The 26,193-nt window shown below is 38.9% G+C and overlaps 1 protein-coding gene and 1 long non-coding RNA gene across 5 annotated transcripts in view; one reads left to right on the top strand and one right to left on the bottom strand.

The window, feature by feature from the left end:
* Positions 1-26,193, bottom strand: part of LOC116788153 — a 228,514-nt gene that overhangs the window by 100,057 nt on the left and 102,264 nt on the right. The gene's annotated exons all lie outside the window — the stretch shown is intronic.
* SYT9 (synaptotagmin 9) overlaps positions 1-26,193 on the top strand; it is a 67,013-nt gene that overhangs the window by 25,160 nt on the left and 15,660 nt on the right. For all 4 annotated transcript variants that reach the window (XM_032690652.1, XM_032690650.1, XM_032690649.1 and 1 more), the window contains exons 2-3: positions 7,234-7,585; positions 10,073-10,619. In XM_032690652.1, coding sequence (XP_032546543.1) covers positions 7,234-7,585; positions 10,073-10,619 — 899 coding nt within the window. The remainder of the gene's footprint in view (positions 1-7,233; positions 7,586-10,072; positions 10,620-26,193) is intronic.

The raw sequence follows: 26,193 nt of genomic DNA on the forward strand, positions 1-26,193 counted from the left end.
GAAAAAGAATGTGGTAATAACCAAAAAAGAATCAAGAATGATGCATGGGAACCTGGACAAATCCTATTAAAGTTGTGTATATGCAGACATGAAACGTTTTATTTTCTGCTCTGCTTTGTGTCCCTGTTGATGGTGAAACAGAAGCTTTAGTTTTCACAAGAGGAACAGCATCATTCTTTGCCAGGAGATACAACTGCAAGATGTCAGAAAGAAGAATGCAAGCCTTGAACATACGACTCTTCTCAACTGTGTCTTTAAAAATCACTGCTCATTCAGCCAGCTGTCTGATTAGTAAAAGCTTCTTTGTCACTTACAGACTGTAGCAGAATATTAGGTCTCAGCTAAGTTGTCAAGGAAATTTGCGTTAATGCAGACTAAATATATTAGAGATAGGTGTGCAAACAAAAGTAAATTCTTCTCAGAACAAATTCACATACAGTTTTTATTGTAATTAATAAACTGTCCAGTATGAAGCCACCTTACCTGAATTTAAAAAAACCTACGTAACTTTTCTTCTTAATAAGCGAAACTTTCATCTGATACAAAACAAAAGAAAATAATATTTTGCTATGTTTTAGTTCTTTTTTCTTGTTTGTGTATATCCATGAACAATTTGCTTTAAGTTCTTTTTTTTTTTTCACTTAAAGCTTTAATTTTGTGATCTTCCCAATAAACTGTTATGTCAATCTTATGTCAGTTTTGAATAGGATCACAGCAATTGCTGCTGGAAAAACATTCTGTGCAAACAAATCTCTTACTGCTTTTGCACAACTTTTTGTTGTGGGTGTTTTGTATGACCATTTAGGAATTCTGATTCGATGTCAAAATTGTGCTGTGGAATTTGTGTACATTTAGACAAGCACCTTGGTGAAATCCTAGGATTATATTTCATTGATCTCGTTAATTTATGAGATTTAGTTAATATCAGGCAATCCCTGAGAAAACATTAAACAAATTTGTAACCCAAGCCAAGCAAATGAAGAGAAAGCACACAGTGATGAGCTGGAATTTGTAACACTATTTAGGAATAAAAAGACATGCAAGTCACTCAGAAGATCAGAACAGTGTCTTAATCAACACAAGAGCTTTGCATACCCTAAAACCTACCTAGACTATGTAGAACACACAACCTGGGAGGGAAAAAAGCCACTAAAAGCTCATAACAGCTTCAAATACCAGCGAGACCCTGTTGCAAATACATTTTCAGAGTATGGAGAATGTTATCACTATGGGAAGCCCTGACTGATCTCTCTTTCATTGGTCCACATTCATAAATGTCAGGGTCAGACACATAAAAGTTGGAGTGTAATAAAATTAGTATAATCTAAGATTAATTCCCTTGGCTTTTAGCTGCCTTACTTTAAAGAATTGCCCAGAAAGTTTCTAAACACAGTATTAAAAATAATGAAGAGTATTTCAGAGAAGAATACATTAGCTGAGAATTATTCCTTTGCCTGAGGAGTCTTGGCAAAGAGACACCTTCCATCGTGAATGAGTACCAGGTATGTTAATTAAGGAAAACCTGTGAAGCACAAAGGAAACTACACTGCAATATTAGGTTAAAAACTGCTTCAGATGCTCAATGCTAAGATCACTTCTTCTCTGGAAAAGCTAGGGTCTTAAACTGCTAGGTGTAAAAAAAAAAAAAACAACAAAAAACCCCCCAACAGCAGTGGTTTTTACAGTACAATTACTGAGCTGATGAATACATCCCTCCTGGATGTATTTACAAAAGAGAAAGACAATTTAGATTTTCAAAAGCACAGCTAGGATTTAAGCAATAGGCACTGATGTTTCCATTGTTTTTCAAGAAATTGAGTGTCTGACCCCTTCATATTCCTTAAAATCTCCTCTTAAGCAGCAAAAAAGTAATCAAAAGAGGAATATATTTTTTCCTTGGGAAGTGACAGCTTGAAACATCTGCTGAATTCAGACAATCATATTCACAAAGATTGACTGATCTGCCCCAGTATATCTTAAAGTTTAGTAATATGATTATTCAGAACAAATTAATTTTATTATTTTAATTGAATGCCTTTTGAAATTTGTTGGGTTCTAAATAAGGAAAAAATGCTTGTAATGCAAGATTTTAAATTGCTAAGATTTGTTTCACTTCTTTCTAGCCAAATTTCCCCCAACAGATCAATGTGTGTATTAAAATAATGCTGGTATATCTGAATAGTCATTTTAATAAAAAGAGGAGAATAAATAGGATAGAGAAGAAAGCTTGTTTTATTTCAATAAGAACATGTTAAAAGAACTCTTCCAGTTAGAATTTCAGGTAGAACTCTTTCAGCCTCAAGTTAAAACAAATTACAGCCAGTTTGTTGGGAAAGGAGTTCATTTAATAGAACACCTGTCACATCCAGACAACCAACAACTTGATTATTGAAATAATTATATTGTTGATCAGCAGTTCCTTCATCCTGTCTGTGCCTGGTTGCTGAGAAATTCCCACTTATTTTTCCTTTTTTATATGTGTTCTTATTTGAATCTTTTGGAGTCAGGTGAATCCAAAAATGTATAACAGTTTGTGCTTTTTTGGCTCCAACTGCATGTCTAGGCACATAAATTGATCTGCATTAGCTATTGATGTCTCTCATTGTTGGCTCATTTAGATATTTGACTTTTGTATAAAACTTAACAATGCAAATGGTAACTTAATAAACACGAGAAGGAAAAAAAAATTACCTCATTCCTTGTTTCACGTATGAACAGACAAAACCACCTCTATCATTTCAGTATTTCGCTTGCCTAATTTTTTGGTAAGTTTTTTCAACATCAGAATTTGAGAGGATAAGGCTCAAGCATTTATGCCAGAAAAAAACAAGTCACAGGCCTGCACTTTTGTACTCTCAGAGTTTGAATTGGATCATTATGCATTTATCTTTGGTCTTGCAACCTCTCATACTGAACAGGAATCATGCTACATCTATGTAAAAATTCAACACTATTCAAATTCTTTTAGAACAATCTATGATTTTGTTCAAATTCAATCTAAAAGCTTTTGTTCAGTATATCTGTACTAAAAACCTGTGCTATAAAAATAGAGGCATAATTTTATTTCTTTTTTTTTGCTAGATAATCTACAAGGTGCTGTTATATTTTAGAGCTTTGATATTTTGGTTACGGTGATCTAAAAAATGTTACCCATTTAATATCTTACCCTTACCAAAACAAGATTATGCCTACACAGACTGTGGAGTGTTCATCTTTGGAGAAATTTGGGCACTGTCCTGGGTAGCCTTTACATGCCTGAACACAGTGATCTGAAGGGTCCTTTCCCCAACAATTCTGTGATTCTGTTCACTAAGATAATCTGAAGACAAGAGAATTTATATTCCTGTTATACTTGACATAAAGAGTGAGATTCTTCTTTTCTGTGTAACAGATCTACTTTAAAATGTAAGTTAAAAAATTAAAAATGGATCCAGCAATGACTCCATAATCAGAGTCTTTTTGATAAGAGGACTGAGTCTTTTTTGTCATCACACTGATTGTAATAAAATCTGTCACAGAGAAAAAGGCCATGCTCATTTCTCCAGTCGGTGATAACAACTGATGATGTGATCCAGAGGTAGAAAACTCTACTTCACTTGCTATTTCTGCATCATTTTTGACCTTGCAATTGCTACCAAAAAAAAAAAAAAGTCAGAACAAATTACGCTGATGAGCATAAGAGATCAATAAGTTGAAAGTCAGTAGAGTAAAAAGAATTGAAACATGAAAACCTGGTCAAAAACCGACCAGTACATCAGCATATCTGTAAGACACACCACGAGCAAGATATTCAGAGAACCTCTGTGTCCCTGTCTTTACTGCACACCATGGCTGAGCACCTGGTGGTTGGAAATGCATGGAAATAATGGCAGTGCCTTCTGAGTCTTCTGACAATGCAGTTACAGTCTCGATAGGCAAAGAATTAAATGCAGTTCCGTAGTCTGCTGTGTTTAATGTGGGGCCAACCTGAAGATCTGTCCTCTTATTTTCTGTCTATCAAAAGGCCTCCTTTACTAGTTTGTGAAAGCATATTGCAGAGGATGTGTTTATAAAAAATTGACTGTAAGTACATGCAATTGCATTGATTGGTTCCTTTAACCCATTTTAAAAATACGTGTTTTTAACAAAAAAGTGGAGGCGTAGTTTCTGTGGAACAAATTTTCCGTTATCAACGCTGTCCAGGCATTCTGACATGCTGGAATTTGGGAGCTCAGCTCTTACTGCAGCCATCAACACCTCAAGACATTTGGCTGGCATCGTGGTTGTGCCAGGAAAGACATCAGTGCAAGTCCCTGGGCCACGGGGGCCTTGCTTGTGTTTACGAGATTCTGCCCTGCATAGCATCAACAGCTTGTATCGATGCAGAGCAGGTACAGGGAGTAGATGTATTAGTCAGCCACCAATGAAGTGGCCAGATGCTGATAGGGAGCATCATCAGAAACAGGGTAAAGCGTTCACACTGAACTGATACCCTGCAAGGCTGCTGAAATGCCTGCGAACTGCTCAGCCTTGCCTGCAGCGCTTGCCTGCACTCGGGTTCGCAGTTGCAGTTTAGACTTAACATCAGGTACTGCTCTGGAAAACACATTGCTCTAGTTCTTGTGAAAACAGAGTGAATTGAGAAGCAGCTGGATTTTTTGAGGAACGCTTTCTGTGCTGCAGATCTCATTTTTTCTAAAGGTAAACAAGTAAGGACTTACCCTGCTCTCTCGTATTACAAAGCAGAGGAAATCGCTGGCATCAGGTACGAGTGCTGCTACCACATGAGAATACAGATAAACAGGCTTAGAAAAACTGAGACATCTGGAAAGATGGAGTAAAAATTGTACAGAAAATACAGTATGTAACAGTACATATGGCTAATGGAAAAGCAGCTCCAGGATGCAGCCAAAAATCTCTTCACTAGGGACTGCCCTCACCCCAGCTATTCACACTGGATCTGCCCAATTGTTGAAAATTGCCAAGCAGGGATGGAGGATATGAAAATTACTGTGCAATGAAAAGTAACAGTTTAGAGCACTGCCCTTTAGTGTGTTCTATAGAAGACAGATACATGATGGTGCCTTTTTCGCCCACAGAACCAAAAACTTCTTTCTGACACATAGGAGTCAGGAAGAAGTAAAACCAAGATAATGGAAGAACAACCCCCTCTTATGCTGTGACTTGGCAAGTTACCTGAACTGTTTACTGCCCGACTTCTCTAGAAGTAAGCTGTGAGATAAGGGTGTTACATTATCAAATGCAGAAGTATGTTATTAAAGCCCTCCAAACTCTCCAAATGAAAAGCAGTTCATGCTGTCCTCATGTATTTTTTTCTCATGATTTCGGTTCTTTAGAAGACTGTCCTTTGCTAAGGTCATCTTCAAGATTAGGGGACTGTTGGTCTACCTTTCAAGTTGTTCCTCACATTCACACATCCTTGGCATTGGGCAGTCTCCAGTTCTCACTTTGTAATCCTCTGGCTGGTTCTGACAACTCCCAATTTCTCATTTCTTTCAATGCTGGATCATTTACTTGAATCAGTTCTTTGAAAAAAGAGGCCTTTTTGCAGACCTCTGATGTGTTTCTTCCTTCTTCTCCAGGGAATCCAAGACAAATTGCTTTATTCTGAAGGTCTTCTTTCACTACTGCACCCTAGATCCTCAGCTTTTTAATCAAACAGAGAGGTTGTGCTCTGCCTCCACTGCCAGACTTGTTTACCAATAAATATTCAAAAATTATCAAGAAAGACCATTCAACTTTCTCCCGAATTGCCTTTTATGCATGGGAGGAATTTCTTTAATTAATTTCAGCTCTGAAACTCTTTGCTGTAATTCCAAACAGCTGCTGTGCTGTCCCCACTCTTAATGAGCTTTGTCTTCATATGACTTGGAGAAGGACAGAAAGGGCCGTGCTGTCTAAAATTGTTTGAAATAGGTTTTCAGCACGCAAAATAAACTGGACAGCTCCCCTGTGAAATGGATTGTAGTGTCACTCCCCCCTCTGAGGAAATTTAATCTGTCTGGCTAGTGAGAATGAGACTCACAGCAGGGACAGAAGGTATTGACTTTTCCACTTTTTGAAAAAAAAAAAAAAAATTCTTTTTTTCCCCCCTTCAAATGGACTGGGGCTGTTTCGTCTGAATTGTCATTCTTAAATAATTGCCTTGGTAGAAGCAGTACATTTCAACCTCGTGCCATCTTTTGAAAATTTAGCCTAGCTGTTGGCTTAGAGAGATGCAGCCTGACATTCTGAACCTACACACAGTGTGAAAAATGGCTTTGATCAGCTTGTGCTTATAATTTAAGGCAGTAAAATAGAATTCTCACTAATTGTGTTTAAGGCATGATGTATTGTGTAATCCACAGAGAGACTCGTTTCAAAAACACTGTAACCATAAAAACAGCTGTTCCACTGAGTCATTTTCCCAATGTGCAACTTAAAACAAAGCAAAACAGAGCAAAAACCTGTCCCAGTTCTAACTTAGTTGTGTTGATGGAGTAGGATAATGCTGGAAATGTGAGGAAAAACTCATGAAAACTCATGTCCACATTCCTTTTTATACCAGAAGTTTGGAAACAGGAAAAAAGAGCCTTTGGAGTTAAAAAAAAAAGCAAACAAACCAGAAAAATCTCAGTTTCTAGGAGATATTGGTATCCTAATTAAATTTTGAATAGCAAGGCATAGTCAAAATAATTTGCAAAGATGGGAAAGGAAAGGAATTAAAATAATAAACCAAGATACACGAGTTGAATATCTAAAAAAATTCAGGTCTTGTATGTGCTTTTGGACATATTTTCTTGGTGTTCAACTATAATACAGTCTCTAGAAGAGAATGTAGTAAGATCTGGTAAAGCAGGTGGAGGAAAAAACTACACTACATAAAAGGCAAAAAAAAGGCAAAGTATACTGCGGGCACAGCTCTTTCATCAGTAGAAAGTTGAGTGAGCAAGTGAATAACCCTTTTATATATTTAGAATGACCTTTCAAACCACCCAGCTTTTGGAGGGAAAATATAAGCCAAGTTCTATCAAGGTAGGCCTTAAACTGAATTCCAAACAAATTTCCTTGGGGGAAGGGCGTGGTAGGTAGAACTTTTATTATGTTTGCATGTTATGACTGTTGCAGGGCCCAGAATTTAATTTTTGTGGATCTGCAGTCCAGAGATCTTTTACTTCCCGTGTTGATGCTTCGGAGATGCAGAGCTCCAGAGGGCACAGAGAAGTGACATGGCTCTGTTTTTCTTGTTTGCAGATATCTCAATAAGCTTGCTCTCCTTAGTTGTCACAGCCTGTGGTCTTGCTCTGTTTGGTGTCTCTCTGTTCGTATCCTGGAAGCTGTGTTGGATCCCTTGGCGAGAGCGTGGTCTGCCATTCGGGAACAAAGACAACAAGCAGGAATCGCTGAACTACACAGACACAGAGACCAATGACCGTGACTACAGTGAGGATTATCTGGGTCAGCCTACAGCCTATCCAGAGTCCTCCATGAAGATCAGCCACACCTCCCCTGATATTCCGTTAGACACCCAGGCGGGAGCGAAGGAGAACTGCGTCCACAATGCACGAATGCATCGGCAGATCACTGAACCAACCTCTTCTGCTCGGTCAGTAACTCCAATTTCTCTCTGATATTAATGAATACAGATACAGTCCAAAAAGGACAGCTTGATTATTCAGTACAGTGATCTTAAAAAAATGTATCATCTACTCGCCACATTCTTTTAAAGAAAAGAATCACACAAACCTTATTCTTTGAGGTGCACAAACCTCGTAGGTTGAAAGGACAGGATCACAATCCTGTCCCACTCTTCTATAAACTACTGTCTCATTTGTGCTTCTCCCTCAGAAGATGGATAACACAGAGTGCTATGTGTCTCTTAAAAGCACCAGAACAGCCTAGATTTAGCTTGTAAAGCATATTCATTTGCACTTAGCACTGATGCTGAGCACTCAGTGATATCTCCTCAAAGATTTTTAAAACAACCAAAGAAGAAAAGTAGGGCAAGCTAATGAAACACTTGCAAGAGTTAGAAATAGGATTAAAAATCATAGATTTTAGCCACAGTCATGACTGTGGAGGGAAATGGAACTGAATAAGAGTCAGTGAAATCTCCAGGGGAACTGCAGAACCAGTACACAAGGCAAGAGAAAAGGGAGAGGGTGAGAGTATGTGCAGGGGCAGGTGATAAAAGGATTATGTTTCATACGGTAAGAAAAAGGATCAGCATGTGAAGAGCCAGTAAATATCTGAGTCAAAGCAGATGCACCTCAGCTGGAGAAGGTACAGCACTAGCCCAGTGGCTCTTTGCTAGCCTCCCTTCTGGCCATCTGGGAGAGCAAATTTAACGAAGACTCTTGCCTGCAGGCACACCTGAAACATGGGCGAGATGACAACAGCCAGTTCAGTAACTGCCAGTTGTCCAGAACACGTCTCAGAAAGAATTTGAGACATTCCCAGGGAATTACAAATGCTAATCTCAATCTGTAAAAGAACTTGCCTCAGCATCCTGAGTGCAAAGACAAGGTCTTCTCTCCTGTGCAGATCTTTCTTCTGGCCATGTTCCCAGGCTGGCCCTCTCCAGCAGGTGTCACACTGGCTCTCTGCTCCCAAGGGATCCTTGTCTGGGTCCCACCCCTGCTTGATGCCGTTTGCTGGCACAGAGCAGCAAACCCCTCTCTTTCACTGCCCCTCACTTTTGTCCAGATCTTCTCCAAAAGACTCTTTCACTGAGCAGGAGGGGCCTGCCTTCCTTACCCTGCATCCTTCAGCAGAGACATCACCCTTGTCTCTGCTGCTTTCTGCCATAACTGGGGAGCCAGCTGTGGTTTTTCTCTGTGGCCACAGAGACCAGGCAGCTGCCCCTGCTACAGTCCCTGCTAAGATGTCTCTGAAGTGCCCTCCTTTTTATTCATCCACAGGATATTCTGCATCTGCCACTGCAATGAGGAGCTTAAGGGTTGAAAAAAATACTTATTTTTTGGTTACGTGATGATATTTTATCCTGGAAACAACTAATGTATAGCTGTAAGATTATGTATTTATTATGCAACAAGAGAAAAAAAATTAGGATAGTACGGAAGAGGCTGTTCCTGTTTTAAGCATGCGTAAACAGGTATTTACAAGGAATGAATGAACAATGGTAGCTGAGGAGCTATTGCTGATTAGATTCAATATAAATAGCTTTGGACTAATCCTCTGCTAGCATTTTCCATGTGCTCTTTCTGTGTTCAACCACAGCTCATGGTACACCAATAACTGAGTGACTGCTCAATATGAATAGGATAATAAAATGGAACCCCTCTCAGATAAGATTAGGATTTTACATAATCCAACTTTCACATCCCCTCACCCCAACAGGATTTGCAAATTTGATTTCTGTTACCATTCACCAGGGAGAAATTTCAGTCACAATAAGTGAGGGACTCCAGGTAATAAATTTCACTGGACTGAAAATAAAAGCAACTTTTCATCCTTGAGTAATGAAACTAAAGGAGCTTTTCAGCCAAAGAGCCACAGAGCTCATTGCATCAGGTATGAGAGGAAAAAAACCAAACAATTGTTGGGGTGGTCAACAAACCATTTCAGGCCAGAACAGCTCACTTGTTAATTGTAGAAATCAACAAGTAATTAAAATGCAGAGATGTCAGGAAGTATCCTCTGAACCAGAAATCAGCAAGCTCATCTGACCCTGCTGCCGTTTGCATAATGCAACTCATTTTGTAGGCATTAATTTACAGGATTCAGTCAAAAATGGCTAGTGATAAAAATAGCTACAGTTCTTATGCCACACCATACTTGCCAATAAGATATAGATCCTTTGGATTTGCAATGGCCATGAATTTCCATTTGTCACCTCCTTCAGGCAGGTTGGGTTTCAGACATGGAAACAGAAATGAAGTCACATTAGCACTGAGGGTCAGCTCTGTGAGAACTGTTGGGTCTCACACTTTATCCCTTCAGGGATTAAAGGTCTGACCCCGCTGTACGTTACAAAAACATGTCAAATGAGAGCAGGATCTTCCGTGTGTGTGTGCAGGGACTCTTATCGTCCTCAACACAGTCTGTTTGAACTCTTTCATTTTCACTTAAGGCACAATTCGATCCGAAGACAGCTCAACCTCTCCAACCCGGACTTCAACATCCAGCAGGTTCAGAAACAAGAGCAGCTGATGGGGATCGGCCGCATTAAGCCGGAGCTGTACAAGCAAAGATCAGTGGACACGGACGACGGCCGGAGGAGTAACAGCAAGGCGTGTGGAAAACTGAACTTCATTCTCAAATATGATTGTGATTTAGAGCAGCTGATAGTGAAGATTCACAAGGCCATCAACCTGCCAGCAAAGGACTTCTCTGGAACTTCAGATCCGTACGTGAAGATATATCTGCTTCCTGACAGGAAGACAAAACACCAGACTAAAGTGCACAGAAAGACCCTAAATCCAGTATTTGATGAAGTTTTTTTATTTACTGTCCCGTACAATGATCTGAACACAAGGAAACTCCATTTCTCTGTGTATGACTTTGACAGATTCTCCAGGCATGACTTGATTGGCCAAGTGGTAGTGGATAATTTTTTAGATTTGGCAGATTTTCCCAGGGAATGTAATATTTGGAAGGATATTGAATATGTCACCAATGTAAGTATTACAGTTTTTCTTTTTGAATTTTTTTTGTTTCTGATTTCATTTCCTTGACGTGATTATAACTGACATTGTCTGTTAAATTTATGAAGGAAAATATTCTCTCTCTTTCTCAGGCTTTGACCTTAATCCAAGGAAAATGACAGTACATTTTCAGTCCTAATTTCTTGTTCTTTGGATATATTAAAGCATGTTTTATGTAGGATATAGTGGGTTTAGTCATTGTGCTGATGATAGGGTAGTAATGCTGAAGAATGTTCTTCTCTTAATCTTACTTAATCTAAAATTTATTCAAGGAAATACTACTCCTGTTACTTTGCCTATTTTTCTGTGTTGTTCTGCATGATTTTTCATGTAAATTACACCATACTAATCAGCCAGAACTGCAGATTCAACATTCTTTATGTAGTGATTTTCAGTCCTTCAAAAGACTATATTCTCATAAATTCAGACAACCCCCCTCGCTATAATCCAGTCGAAGAGAGTTCAGACAATACTGTTCCATGAAAGCAGTGAAATATCCTGAATTGGTTTAACTCTTTGTTTGGCATCCTTTTGTTCTTAGGGAAATGGGAAACTTGTAAAGTAAGTCTCTTTTTCTGTTATCCCAAAGTCTCTGGTATCAAATTCTGAGCAGGAGTACAAACAGTGCTTAGGTACAAAACCACAGAAATTGCTTTTGAAAAGGAAATCTTCTCAGAGTAGAAGCCAACCTCCTTCTAATGCCACTGGAAATGAATCCTGTACATCCTCTAGAGAACAGACCTTCAGTGAGAATGATACATTACAGAAATCCACAGAGGTGAAGGTACCAGTGCCAAGTGTCAGTAAATATTTCATTTGCTATGTCAAACCACACTCAAATGGAGTGCACATTTTAGAGTCAAATGAACCAAACATCATTAACAGTAAGATCAAAGTGTAACTTTGTTAGACCTCAGTTCAAGAAAGCATTTAAGAATTTGCTTAGCTGAGAATAAGAAGCCATTAAAAAGTAAAGGATGTTCTGAGGCAAATAACTTTCCTGAATTCAACTGCTCATCATATACCTCTGTGGTCTGGTACCAAGCCTGTGTTACAGACCAAATTGCTTAAATCCATTTTTTTTTGTTTGGAATTTCTTTTTGAAAATGGATATTTCCCTTGTTTTAAGGTGATTTCTCAGCCTTCTTGGTCAGTGTGTGGAACGTGTACTCACTGCACAGTCCTGTCCCACACAAGGATGGAAGTGCAGCAGCAGCACAAGCAGCTCCTCAGTCAGGATACAGGCAGGGCCTTGGTGTCAGAGAGGAGGAACCTGGCTTTTGTGTGAGAAGTTATTGCCTTTCAACCACAAGGGAAGAGTAAGAATGTGACAGAGCAGTTGACAGTCATTCCAAGTGAAAGACTGTCTTCATGCAGCATTAAGTGTCTCAAGACCAACTTCATTTTTTACTGTCAACTGAAAGCTGAATACACAGGCACACTGGAGTTACTCTGATATGTACAAGTCCTTTTTCCCTGCTTTGACTTAGGCAGAAGGTTTGCTCTGGTATTTTCTTTAGAATCACTTCTCCTTCCAAATTTCAAAAGCGATGCAGCGTGTCATTTGTATTCAGATTTTCTGTAATCTCTGAAATTAAATTCAGGCCTGAAACATGAGTCATTTATTAATTCCTACTGATACTAATTCCTGTGAGAAGCGTAACCCTGTTTATCCAAACAGAACACACGACCTGCCATCTAGACTTGTCACTGGGTTTCCAGCTAGCAGAGACCTTTTCAAAGCAAGTGACTCACAGTACATAGGAGACACATCCAATTTCGAGTAATGTGAGTTCTGAGATAAAAGTATCAGATAAATGAAAGTGTGGAGTACTCAGCTTACCAATTAACATTTCCAAAATTTCAAAGGTTAGAACTCGCTCCGTAAAGTTATGAGAAACTCTCCACGCATCATTTAAGAAACCAAGTTTCAGCCCATTTTCTTGTCTGTGTAGCTCAGATATCTCTCTGAGTGACAGCAGAAGCTGAATCCTGTGAGCTACTCATGAAGCTGCTGCAGTGGGTACTCCTGTGGCTGCACTCCAAGCCAGGAAATAAATTTTTGGCAAAGTTTTGAGCCCCATGGGGAGGTTTATGGTTGCAAACCAAAACTGTATCAAGAGTCGCAGGTTTTCAATGATTTTATATTTGAATGCCTTGTTGTTTCAAATAATAATACTGGAGAACAGGCAAATTCTGGGGAAAATTACTGAAGGAAATTCATTTAATGTAGATTAACAAAGAGTGCACACAGGAGGGACAAACCAAGGAAAGATGAGACAAAGGGAAGCTCCACACAAACTACACATGACAAGTTTGACATAATTCTAAAGAGTACATTCATTTTAATTCCTCGTGCATCTTATTGCACTGCATAACCAGTGAGCCCAAAGGCCTTTATTTTACATTCTTCATTTTATTATGTTCTAATCCAATTTGACACAGTAATATAAAAGAATGTATCAAATCCTTCTCTGCCCAGCAAAAAATGTCCTACTTCAAGTGAGCACCGCAGATTATGCCTGAAATGTCAGATTTACTGCAAACAATGCCATTAAACTGACCTATTATGCCATGTGCTTTCTTCTGTTTTCTAATAACACTGAAAGATTTTTTTTAATCCCAAACCAGCAGTTTTCATTCCTTAGACAATAACATCTGTTACCATCCCAGAGTTAAAGAGAAATTATTTCATAACACAGACTCATGTCAGCATAAAATTTTTTTACATGCTTAAAAGCAATCTGCTGCCAAACATGAACCTCCAATATCAAAATGATTGTTCTTCTAATCCCAGGTCCTCTGAACATAAAATCTCTCTCCTGCAACACTGACACTTTCTCCAAGTAGAAAAAAAAGGCATCAATGGACTGTATAATGGAAGAAATAATTAAGTGGATCAACTGTAGATGAACATGATGTGAACTAGATAAGATTTTTTGAATATCTGCCAGTCAGATTACACTGGTTTCTGGCTTGTCAAGAAAAAAAAAAGATGCTTTTTATTTTTAGCCTGTGTTTCTCTTGTTGTCATGTTTTGTTTAAGAGCATCTAAAACATAATCAGGGTTTGGAGTGGGGTTTTTTGTTTGCATTTGTAATTTTCATGGACCAATGGCATGTTTAAAGAGGAAAAAAATGGTTAATATTTCCTTGGTTGCCATCTTCAAACTCAGATGGGATCAGGCAAAAAAAAAAAAAAAAGGCTTTGTCACAAAATAAAATGAAAAACTATGAAAGAAGAAGGTGTCAGATATGAAACAGGAAGGTGTCAGATAGTCTCTTTCAGATAAAGGAGAACCTTCTCTTTTAGAAGATGCCAAGATCCACTTGCCTAACTTGCTGTGCATCCAGAAAGGAAAATCCTTTTTGAAGAATTGCTTGTTAAACATCATCAGGCAGCTACAGGGCACAGAGAGGATTTCTGTGAGCTAGAAATCTAGCTCTGGTTCATGCTGGATGTTTCAATTCTCAAACTACTCAGCCTTTGGCACTTACTAAGCAGGTGATCCTTCTAGAGGGGGGTATTTAAAAGTGGCCTCAACTTAGAGCAGGGGGGTAATCAGAGTAAGAAAGAACAATATAAATTTCTACTCTTAACCGGGCCAGCATTTTCTAAAATGCCTGGTCATTTTAGGAGGCAATTTTCTGGCTTTGTTATAGTACATATAGCTTCTGCCACTGATGCTATTTTTTAGTTGTCAGATATAGTTATGTTTAATATCTAGGCATGGTACAGTGAAAACTGCTCTTTCTATGAATGTCTAACTTTATATATACACTTAAAAACCCACCCCTTATTCATAACACCCCATTGGCACCTTTCTCTCATCTTACCTTGAGTTTGTGAATATTTCTGTAACATTCTTTCCTGAAAGGATATTTACAACAAGATTTGCAGTGATTATGTACTAATATTCTCTAAAATGTAGCTGCCTGATTGACAGCTACAATTTATCCTTCTCTGTGACTCCTTTGAGGCTCTTTGGGGTCTGTGAAGGTGTGAAGTAAATTGAAAGTCTGATAAAGGTAGAAGGCAGTTGCTCACATTCAAGCCATGGTTTATTCTTTGCCTGCAAACAACTGGAAGACTAGGAAGGATTCAAAGGGTTACTCTGTTTTGAATATGACTATCTTGAAATACTTCACTTGTTTCTAGCTAAGCATTGAAGAGTGTAGCATCCAGCCCCCAAAGTTACAAAACAACAGATCAGGATACGAAAGGAGAGTGAAAATAGAGAAGGAAATATTTCTGAAACTGAGAAGAGATTACAGAAAGAAGGCCCTGGGTAATACATATAGAATTTGAGAAGTAATATGCTGCAGACTTTCAGGTATGTGTACGGTTCACTGAAACCCAAAAGATAGTTATGGGTAGTTCAAAGCTGTGAAGAAACATGAGCTGTATATCAAGTTGCTCACTCTGACATCCAGAAAGAGCCAGCATATGCTACAAGTTTTAAAGCCAAGAAATTGATTGCATCTCTTTGAAAGAATCTTCAAGCTCTTTTAGGGTCTGAGTAGCGGTCAAGAATACAGCAGTGTGTCAGATAATGATGAATTAGTTTTACACAGAAGCAGGAAACAAAAACGTATTTAAAAAATAATGAGTTTAGGAGGTATGTTGATATGCATGCTCGTGTTTTGACAAAGAAAGAGTTAAAAGTATGATGGTTATAAGTATTTGAAATTCTGCATTTTAAAAATGCTAATTGTTCACTGCTGTTGTTCTCAAGTTTGCTCAAGAAAGAAAGATTTGAGAATTTGTATTTTTAGGCATTTATGTTGTATAACTGAGATGCAACTGGAATCAAAACATCACCACAAGGAATTTTCAAGTTCTCCGTTCCAGGGATGTTAATGCCAGTAACAGTATGTGTAGAAGAGAGACAAAAAGACATTGATATTTTTCAATCAGTTGACCAGTTGCATTGGTCAGAACCAGGCTGTGAGCAATTCATTGTCTGCCAAATGCAGGTGCATAGTGCAGGTCATAGGGCTTAAGCCCTCAAAACCCGAGGAAAATAAACCTCCTTCTTTGAAAGAAGTAGGTAAATACTGTCCCTAATTCACAGACAGCAGAACAGACTCGGACAAAAGGGATGTGACTTGCTCAAGACACAACACTGCTAATAGCAGAAATGAGACCAGGTCCAGAATCTGCAGATTCCTGGCACCAGCCTTAATCCACTCGGTGCAGCGCTGCTTATCTCCTTCGACAGTGTGCAGACACTGGAGCTGGCAGGAAGTCAGCTAAGTCCACCTACTCCAGTTCTAAAAACTGTTTAGCTTGTCAAGATGCTTTAGTATTTCTGCTTTTAGTATTTCTGAAATCTCTGTTCTGGCAAGTTGCAGGGTTTAGAGAAGAGATGGCGTTGAGCAAGAGCTCAGGAAAGCGTTTAAAATATTTACAAGGGTTAACAAAATTTTTGAATTCAAATCCAAACCATCAATGTTAAGTACCATATCTGTTTTTTAGGACTGTGGCAATAAAAGAGAAACACAAATTGATTTTTTTTCTTTTTTTTTTTTTTTTTTGTAATACGGAAAACATATCTGGTATTAACCTGTTGTTCCACTTGTGTAAACATGTAGGTTTTTGCATCAGGTGAACAACCAGTTATTGATGTGGAGATGTACCAAATAAATTGATTTGCAAATTCAAGTCTCTTTAGAAGAGAGAGATTTGAAAACTCATGCATCTTGCCCATGTTAAAGCATGGCAAAAGCTTAGGAGCATCAATTATTTCATGACTAGATAACTTAAGGCAGTAAAAGCAAGAGGTAAGATTCCCCTCACTTAATAAACTTATTAAAAAAAAAAACCCAAATCAAAACAAAACACCAAACCAACAGACAAACCCAGAAGAACTCAAAAATGCAGAAAGCATAATTGCCTTCGAGAGGCAGATCAGTGGATATTCATCTTCTCCAAAGTCACAAGGTCACCTTTTGTGGCATGATTTTTCTGACTGTTCTTAGTTAAATTTGCAGAAAAAATAAAAGTGCATGTGTAATGAACCATTTCACAGATAAAAGATGATGAAAAGTTCATAGATCTTTAATCCTTCAGATTTCGAAGGGTCACCACAGTAGGGATGAAATAGAAATTAATTAGCCTTCAGGTATAGTGCTCATTGTACAGTGGGGAACAGAGGCAGCCAATGTTTTTCTTACTTTTTAAAAAATATTTTTATAACCACATATTTAAATAGGTTTATTTTCAAAACTGGGCTTTTCCTTTTGTCTTTTTGGTTTTTTTTTTTCTTTCTTAGTTTAATGATTTTACTAATGACTTTGTAGGAGAAGATTTGCCAGAGATGTCCTACATATAAATGATGAGGGGCCAGCACTCAGCATGGCTAAACAGATACAGTTATGCACAATCATATAGGGTAGAGATAAAATATTAACAAGTGTTTTCAGAAAAGTTAAAGACATCTTATTCCTAATTCTGCTTGGAACAACTGCGTGACTGTGAGAATAATATTCAATAAAACTTGGGAAGGGTCAGAAGTAAAAAAAAGTCAAATGCCTTGAAGAGCAGTGGTTTGTGATGCAGCTCTGTTGGTCCTGAGTCAGTGGTACAAGCACTCAAAGCTTGGCTCTAAAAGTAGCAAAGACTGATCTATGCAAGTGATTACCTAAAAGCCCTGTAACTCCACAGGCATAGCCAGAAACAGGATGAATCTTGTAATATCACTGAAGCTTCAGCTAACATTTATTGGGGGTTTGGGAGCAGTTTAAGAAAATGGTAATTCAGAGAGTTGTTTGTGTGTGTATGTGCCACATGAAGTTTGCAGAACCGGGGAGCACGGCCATCACAGTTTCCAAGGGAGCTTTTTCAGTATGGATATTTCTCTACAAAAAAACCCATACAAATAAACAACCAAGCAAAAGAAACTAAAACAAGACGAAAGAATAAAAAAGAAACCCATGTAGCAAAAATGTCACCATTCCAGCCCCAGAACAGCAACAGTGTATGAAGAACATTTTCCTCCACTCATCAGCTGCATGCTGAAAAAGGCTAGAGACAATCCTAAATTCCTGTTTCCTGCTTAGTGGAAGTTTCTGAAATAGTCCCTGTTCTACATGTTCCCCCTTCTCCTTTCTTCTCACCCTCCTCTGCCATTCTTTTTTCCCAGAAATCTCTATCAAACCAGAATCTCAGAGAGCTCGTACCAACAGACACACTGCACATAAAGCAACGCCAAATTGTGATCCCGGTCAGCCAAGCCTGTCCTTCAATTATACCATCCAAAATTGTCAGTGGGAGCTGCAAACACATGAAAAAAGTACTGCTCTAGTGTTTTACAATTCATAGGCAGCAATTTTTGAAGATGAGCAAAGAGCACTCACACAGAGCTAAGACTGAAATAGCTGTATTAAGGGGATCTTGGTTGTAACCATTCTGCACATAATTCAGGATTAGACTGTGCCATAGCCTTTTTTCTACAGGGTTATATAACTCTCAATTTAAACATGTATTTAGCCGGGCAGGGGAAAAAAATCACTTCAAACACGCATTTAATTATTAAATAGTTTGGGGAATGCTTACTCTGTCTCTTTTTACTAGCAGAGGTCACAGAAAGCAATTCAATAGCTTATGGATTCATCAAAATTTCTGAACAATCCTACTCTTTAAATGAAGTTTCAATATTTGCAACCAAACTTGCAAGTATTCTTCCCCCTGAGCACACTGTGCTTATGTGAAAAACCTCAAGCCGTTTTTAGCCTTTAATCCCCACTAGACATCACAGCCATCGGGCATCCTTTCTCCACCAAACAGGGTATTTCAGGGTTTTACAGTTTCCCTCTGTGTACAGTCTGTTTACCCAGGTCTCATATTAGTTTGCCTTGGTCTTGTATTTAAGCAGTAAGGGGACTTTTTTGTTGTTATATGCGTAGGGGCTCACTATGACTGTTCCCAGAACTCTCACCAGGAGATACTGATTCTGTGGGAAGGGGGTAGCCAAAGTATTCAGGAAGCACCTCTGGCACACCACACCCAACAGGCATCCTAGCACAACCTAAAATGTGAACATGCTGGGGTACAGTTGCCACTATACACAGGCTCTTTTCTCACCAAAAGATTTGTCTGGCCCCTTTCAAAGCCTTGTTAGAGGATGTAACCCGTCTCACACTTGAACCTTTCAAGATTCCAAGATCTGTAACAGGAGAGGGGAGGACAAAATGTCATCTGTACAGAGGGGAGGAATTACTGGATCATAACAGTAGTGCTGGGAGGCCTGGATTTTATGATTAAAGGTTAAATTATAGAGTTTGCCAAAATTAAGATGAGGCCATACCATTGGCTAAATAATCAGATCTCTCCACTGCCTTTGTGAGAGGAAAACATTAGAAGCTGCAGCTGAAGTTTGAGCTGACTTGTGGAAAAGGACCTATTGTTCCAACAATATGTATCTATGTATGTATCTATAGCTTTTCTAGCTTTTCTCCTAGTCTAGGAAACTTATAGCTGTTTGAAAGAAATAGGTGAAACAACTGAACTGACATAAATGAGAGTAGAAATTTCAAAGAATTCACAAAGCATTTTGCTAAGATTTGGTTATATGCTCAACAAGTATAATTCCAGATATTATGAAGGCCCTAACTGTGTACATGACAGCTTTCCTGTCTTTAGTTACAGCCCTTCAGAGCACGAGGGCTGCTGCCAAGGCTCTGTAGAGAACCTTGCTCTGGTTACTGCAGAAAGATACATAGCTATGCTCTTCCAGTCTTTCACTTTGTGAAAAATAGGTTACTTGGCAGCCAAACTATCCAAGAGAAGAGGGACAGAAAGGCATCGCTCTTTCATGGTAACTGAGCTATTTTTCTGAGAGCAGGGCTAAAGAAACAATGGCAAAACTGAGCACCTATAACCTGACTAAAATGTTTTTCATGAAGATTTATCAGCCCCAAGTTTATGACATCTTTACAGCAGAGATCTTAATTTTAACTTACTATTTTATTTAGTTTCTCCTCATGAATACCCATTTCTCTAAACATTCAGAATACCCATGTATCAGGAACAACATAAAAGTATACTGTTTCCTGAAAAAATCCAACAAAAGGCCACAAACCCCTCACTTTGTGCTTGCCTGGGGAAGATTAAATGACACACACCCCCCAATCTGAATTCTGCACCGGTTGTCACAAACACTGAAAGGCAATTCACAATGCAAACCCAAATTCTAAAATTATGGATATTCTTTAGTTGGTCTTACTGCAGTCACTGGAAGTAATCACAGGGATAAATGAGGCATACAGGCTTTTGCAGTGCCTGAGCCTTCCTGTGGCTCCCCAGCAGAGAATTAGAGTGAGGATTTCACACCATGTACTTTGGTGAAGTGACAGGCTCAAATGACAAGACTGCATTAGCAATGTCTGTGGTATCATGACATTTGAGATTTATGTAGCTACATGTTCCTGGCCCTTTATTGCTTGATTAAACACCTTGCTCTATTTACTCAAGAAAACAGTAGTCACAAGCTACCTCTTACCTCAGTGAATGCTTGATCCTTCACTACTCCTTTCATCAGGCAAACTCTGAATTAAAGCTACGTACACCATCTGGAAGAAGATTTCTGACTAGTGATGGCATCTTTCTTGTGATGGGCATGGAAGCAGAAAACAACTGACAGCTGGAGGTTTTCACAGTTGATTATGTGAACTATAGGGATAAAATTCCCCACTCAGATACTTGGGCCAAATCTGGCATTTAAAAAATAGCGGTTTATCACAACATCAGAAAACATAACCTTGCTTGCCAGGCAACCAATTACTAGCATCCCCAGTATATGTGACTGAAATCCATCACCCCTCCAACACAACATCTCCTCTTCCATTTTCTGCAGTAAAATTTTTTCAAAAGGAGCAGAGAATAGGACATAAGCCATATCATCCAGTATCTAATACTTTCTATTCATATGGAAGCTGCTATCCAAACACTATGAAAGTTAACTCAGAAGAACAAAAGAACAATGTCCCATGCTGTATTTTGTATGTCTGTTTTCAGAACTCAGAGAATTCTATATGTGTTTTCTTTTTAAAAGCATGCTGGGGTTTTATAAGTAGTTTTAAAAGCCAGCTGTGGTTTAATCAACCATCTGATCTACATTATGATAACTCCTCTGAACAACCCCAACAATAAAATAAATATGTATGCAGTAAAGTGAAACAAAAGTGTGTACAGAAGTGATAGAGAGAAAATAGCAGATTTTGGTTTTGAGCACCCTAGAGAGTTATTTATGATCATCAGGAAGAAAGGAATCACTTAAAAATAATGAAAACCTTTCATGTCTATACTTCACTGAGCACAGAATCTTACAGTAAATGCTAATTTAACAATAAACTTCTCTCTACTGGGACCACAACATCTTATGCAGGTAGAAGTGAGTAGTGCTCAGGATTAGATCCTGACTCTACTGTAAAGTCAGGGAAAGAATTCCCACTGAAGCTCAGATTTCATGCATATCCTCTTGCTGTAGTCGGAAATAGTGTCTTGTAAACAATACAAAAAACCATATGAAATAATTGAACAGGTAACTTTAGATGTACATCAGAAAATGTACTAGAACAGCAGAACAAGCAAATTACCATCCTGTTATTCCTCTCTGTAAAAGAAATACATAACAGTGACTACTCAACAAAGATTTGAAGGTACTCCTCCCCCAAAATTTGATGGGTAAAATATGAGTGAGCTATCACCTTTCTTCTTGGAGAAAGCAGATAGAAATCTCTCCCTCAGAAATTACCTGAGTTCTATATCCACATCTTCAATTTTTGCCTGGCTGTAGCCTTCCTAATGGAATGAAAACAGATTATTTTCCCTCTAGGTTTCTGCAGAGCACCTCTGACCCATTCCTTTTGGTAGCTCAGCATGGTTTATCATTCACCAGCTCCTTTTCCAAACCCTTCACTTTACTCAATATATAGAAAATATCAACATTCTTGAGAAAGCCATGAAAAACAGTTGATTCAATTCAAAGATTTTATTATTAAATAACATATAAAAAGCTTTTCATCCTATCTGTAGCAGTAATACTTTTTTCATTAAAATATATATCTTTTTAAAAACAAGTGAGCAGTAGATGCTCACTTTCTTCATCCCTATCCAGCTACTTCTGTTCTTCTTAAAAGGTACTTATTTAGGAAACCTTTCCGTGCTAAATCAGCCCACACACAAAAGGATAGTATCCTTCTTTTCAGGCAGTTTTGCTTCAGAAGTTATGAGTCAGGATGGTCAGAGATAAATACATTAAATTCTTTCAAAATCATACTTCCTTCCAAAAAATTGAAGTCAGGCCCTGTTAAGGTGGCAGATTGAGTACCCAAAATCAAATTAACAGAATCCTAAAGTGAATTCGCCATTTAGGACAAGGTCAATTCACACCTCTGATTTCATCTAAAACTATCAAATTATTTAAATTATAAGCAGCTAAACTGAAACTTTGAGAAGGCATCCAAGTGACTGTGACATACTGTTTACTGAATCACTCACGGGCTGTCTAAAAGTGCTACTTTTTTTCCTACTCATAGGCAAGTATGTGCTGAATAACACTATTTATTCTGAATACAAAGATAACCAGGTATAAGTCTGGGCAGCTTACCACATTCACCTCACACAAGCTCACGTGGTTCCAGGAGGAAGAACAGAATAAGCTGCAGAAGACAATCCTTTTCCTCTCTAGGTGCATTTCACATGTAGCACATGCAAGGTAAAACAAGTTAGAAGGGAAGTCTGCTAAGAGGAGGGTTAACTCATTTTTTTATGGACTTAAAGCATTAAAGCACTTCTATATTTAGTGCTCTCTTTATCTCACATCTTACACTCCCCTCTGTGCATTCTTTAAGAGAGAAAACATGCTCACTGAAGTGGCCCTAAAATTGCCTCCAGTGCACGTCTAAATATAATAGGGAGGCACGAACACATCTGATAGAGAACGAGTATTACAGAAAAAGAACTGTTATCACACTCTGCACAGTCACATCTTCCCCTGCTCATGCTCTAGACACCTGGATGATACACTTGATTTCAGAGTCTGCATTTTCTAAAATGGATTTCTGTCTTCTTTCTTCACCTTCCTTCAGCTTCCTCACAGTCATTTGTTTAATTTTAAAGTTCTTTTTTTTCCTGTATAGCTCCTAGGGAGATATAGTACTGGGTTGGTAAACTGCCTAGCAGCTTCAAGATTAAAGTGTTGTGTTTATTTGTAAGGCAGGTGGATAATGCACAGCAACAGCATAAATTCTTCATTAGCAGATCCACACAGCTTAAGTGTCCTAATGGCAATAGTCCAGAACCGTCTCCGAAGAAAGGAAGGTAGCTGGATTTGCATGAACTTTTGGGGAGCATCAGCGATTAGGATACTGAGAAACACTGAAATGTTCCTGGAGTGGCCTGAGAGAAGTGGTAGAAGTAACCCCATGTGACTGGATCACCGGAGATTCCACGGCATTCACTGGGGAGGTGAGGCAGGGAGGTTTGCCCTGAGCGGGTGAGATACCAACAGCATCTCAGCAGCTTCTGCAGTCAGCAAGTTTTACAGAGCAGTCTGTTATGAAATTGTCACTTGCATGTCTAAGAGGAAACAGAAGAGCTTGCCTTCTCTCCCATGTTTCCCTCCCCACCCCCAAAAAAGAACCACCAAACCCCCAACATCTCTCCTCACTCAAATGTGCAGTTTTCTTCGTAGCATGGTTTGAGAAGCAAAGGATGAAAGCAGCCCTTGTTTGCACACTTCTGGAACGACGCTGTCTAGCTATCATTAGTTTTATTGTCTTTCTCGTTCTTCTTCCCTCTATTATTTCAATTTATTTTGTATTTGGAAACCAGAGAGATTCTAAATTATAAAATGAGGTAATTTTGCAGTATTGAAGATTCTGACATATTTAGTAACTGTATTTTTTTAGGATTAACCTTGATGTCCATGATTCTATTCTTCCATTTAACTTGCAATTCAAATGGAATGACTGTGCAAGGACAATCAAAGCAGTACAACTCCACACCTTTGCACCCCATCCGTTAACAGCATATTCCCAGTGGTGAAGTAATCTCTTTGCCTTGGCTGCTTCCCTTTGAAATTTGCAGAGATTTTCTTTTCTCCATGACCCGTTCAAATTAATTACTAAGAAGTAAATGAAACTTCTGTGGAAATGGCTTCTCTATTGTTAAAAGTGGGTAATTTTATGGAGAAGTGTTACCAGTAAAATGCATATTGAGAAATTTAGTTGTGCATTCGGTCTAATGGAAGGTTAAGTCATAATGATCCGTTTTCACCTTTTCTCTGGTGGATGAAACTTTCTGTGGATGGTGGTCTGCAGGGCACCACTGTTACTGTTTATACAGGTGACGGATCACAAGCCAACTTTTTGTATTTAGTGGTACCACTTAATAGTAACTAAGTCAGTTTGAAAGGTAGCAGGATTTCAGCATCAGGGAACTCTAGAAATGAAGCTGCTTTTTGCCAGAAAACCCATGAAGTGTTCTCACAGTTCCCTGACCTGAGGGGATGCATGACATAATATGACAAGATTGTCTCTAGAGAAACAAAACACATGGAGAAATTTCAACAGAAACACACACTTGATCACTGGTTTTAAAACCACAAGGATACCCAGGAAAAGTACCTGTTCAAAAGAAAAAATAACATTCAAACACAATGAAGAAAATCACTGTGTAACTCATAGGAAAAAAAGGTAGGAGAAATAGCTTCATAAGCCCGTTGGCTGTGAATTGGCACTGAACTTAAAAGGAGCTGCACACAGAAAACATTGGTTTTGAAAAGTCCAACTTAGGTAGTAATTCTTATATTACTTTCTGGTGGGATGAGAAGCCAGAAAGGATCAGAAAGAGAGAGAGAAAGAAAATAAAAAAAAAAAAAAAGAAAGAGAGAGAGAAAAGGCGCACCAGGGATTTCATTAAATGTGGATTTGATATCCAGAGATCACAGAATCATTTAGGTTGCAAAAGACCCTTCAGATCATTGAGTCCAACCATTAACCCAGAACTGCCAAGTCCACCACTGAACCACATCAGTAAGTGCCACATCTATGTATATTTTAAATCTCCTCAAGGTTGCGTGATTACTACCATTTTTACTACCATTATTACTATTATTCCCTGGGTGGCCTGTTCCAATCACTTGAATTTTTAAATGAGCAGAGAGAGTTTGGATTAATGGCAATACACTGATCACTAACAGTTACTTTAGTAGTCAAAATCTAGGGGCAAAGTGCTTCTTTGCTGCCTGTTTACAGTGAACATGGCACATGTGCTTCTCCATCTTCTGCATTCTTTACATGGGAGCCCAGAGCAGGATGAGCCTCTCCTGACCTTCCCAGGGCATGCACATAGGTACATGTATAGCAGGCCACTGTCCCTGCTGCAGTCTCACCTGGGATGGAATTCCACAGCAGATGGCAAAATCTATCAAGAGATACCTGATTAAATAAAAAGATAAAAAACCTACCTCAGAGAAAAGCTCTGCCAATGGCAGGAGAGATATGCTAATGCAGCACAGTTTGACATTAACTTTCTATATTTCAAGCACATGATTTTATTTGGACCATCCTCTTTTTTATATCAACTTCCTCAAAAACAAAATTGTAGAGCAAACTTACACTAAAAGTAGATTCAGATTTGTAGAAGTGTCCTTTTATTACCCATTTTGTGTATGACCTGTGCTAAGCCTGAGCAGCAAGGAAGTCAGTTCAGAGCACCTAACATATGTATAATGAATACATCCACAAAACTCTGTAAGTGCTTGCACAGAATGGGAAGAACATCTTTTTCTCCTGATGCTATGACCCTCTCCATCTTTTTTCAGCACTACCCAGGTGCTTGGTTTCTCTGCTTCTCAGAGTGATGTGCTCAGAATACATGATATAACAGACAGCTGCTTTACACAACACAAAATTCCTGCACTGTGAATGACATTCAGTGCCAAGGGAAGGTGAGGAACTGTTAGTAAGGCCCAAAAAACTCTAATATCATGTCATTTCAGCACCGTGTCTAATTAGATTTTTTTGTAAAGAATAGCCACTCTGCAGGACTTTATCCTTAATTAAGACTGTGTCAGCAGGGCACAAGGGCTGGCTGCTCCCTGCGGGCTGGGACGTCAGGAGCAGCGTCAGGAACAGCAAGGGATCCTGGAGCTGCTGGGCAGGACCCGGCCAGCCAGGTCCTGTCCCACCACTCCAGCCAGTGAGTGGGGCAGATTGGGACCCAGGGGGCAGCCCCTGGCATCAGCCAACTCCCTAAGGACGGGCCAAGCTCCCTGAGTCAGGCTGAAACAGGGAGCCGAGCCAGGGGCAGGTGCAGGGCTGTTAGTACCCTCAGGGCCCTGACATACTGATTGCTCTCAGTCCCTGTACATGAACAGATAATTGATGGGGTTGGAAGACACAGCATCTTTTCATATTTTAGTGGAGCTCTAAGTTCATGTGCAGCCCTCCTAACTCAAGGTAGAGTGAAAGGCCAATCCATTAATTTGCATACAGATTCAGTTTAAATTGACATTTTCATTTTAACACACTAGGGAAAA

This window comes from Chiroxiphia lanceolata, chromosome 6, assembly GCF_009829145.1.
Source record: "Chiroxiphia lanceolata isolate bChiLan1 chromosome 6, bChiLan1.pri, whole genome shotgun sequence".
Taxonomy (NCBI): Eukaryota; Metazoa; Chordata; class Aves; order Passeriformes; family Pipridae; genus Chiroxiphia; species Chiroxiphia lanceolata.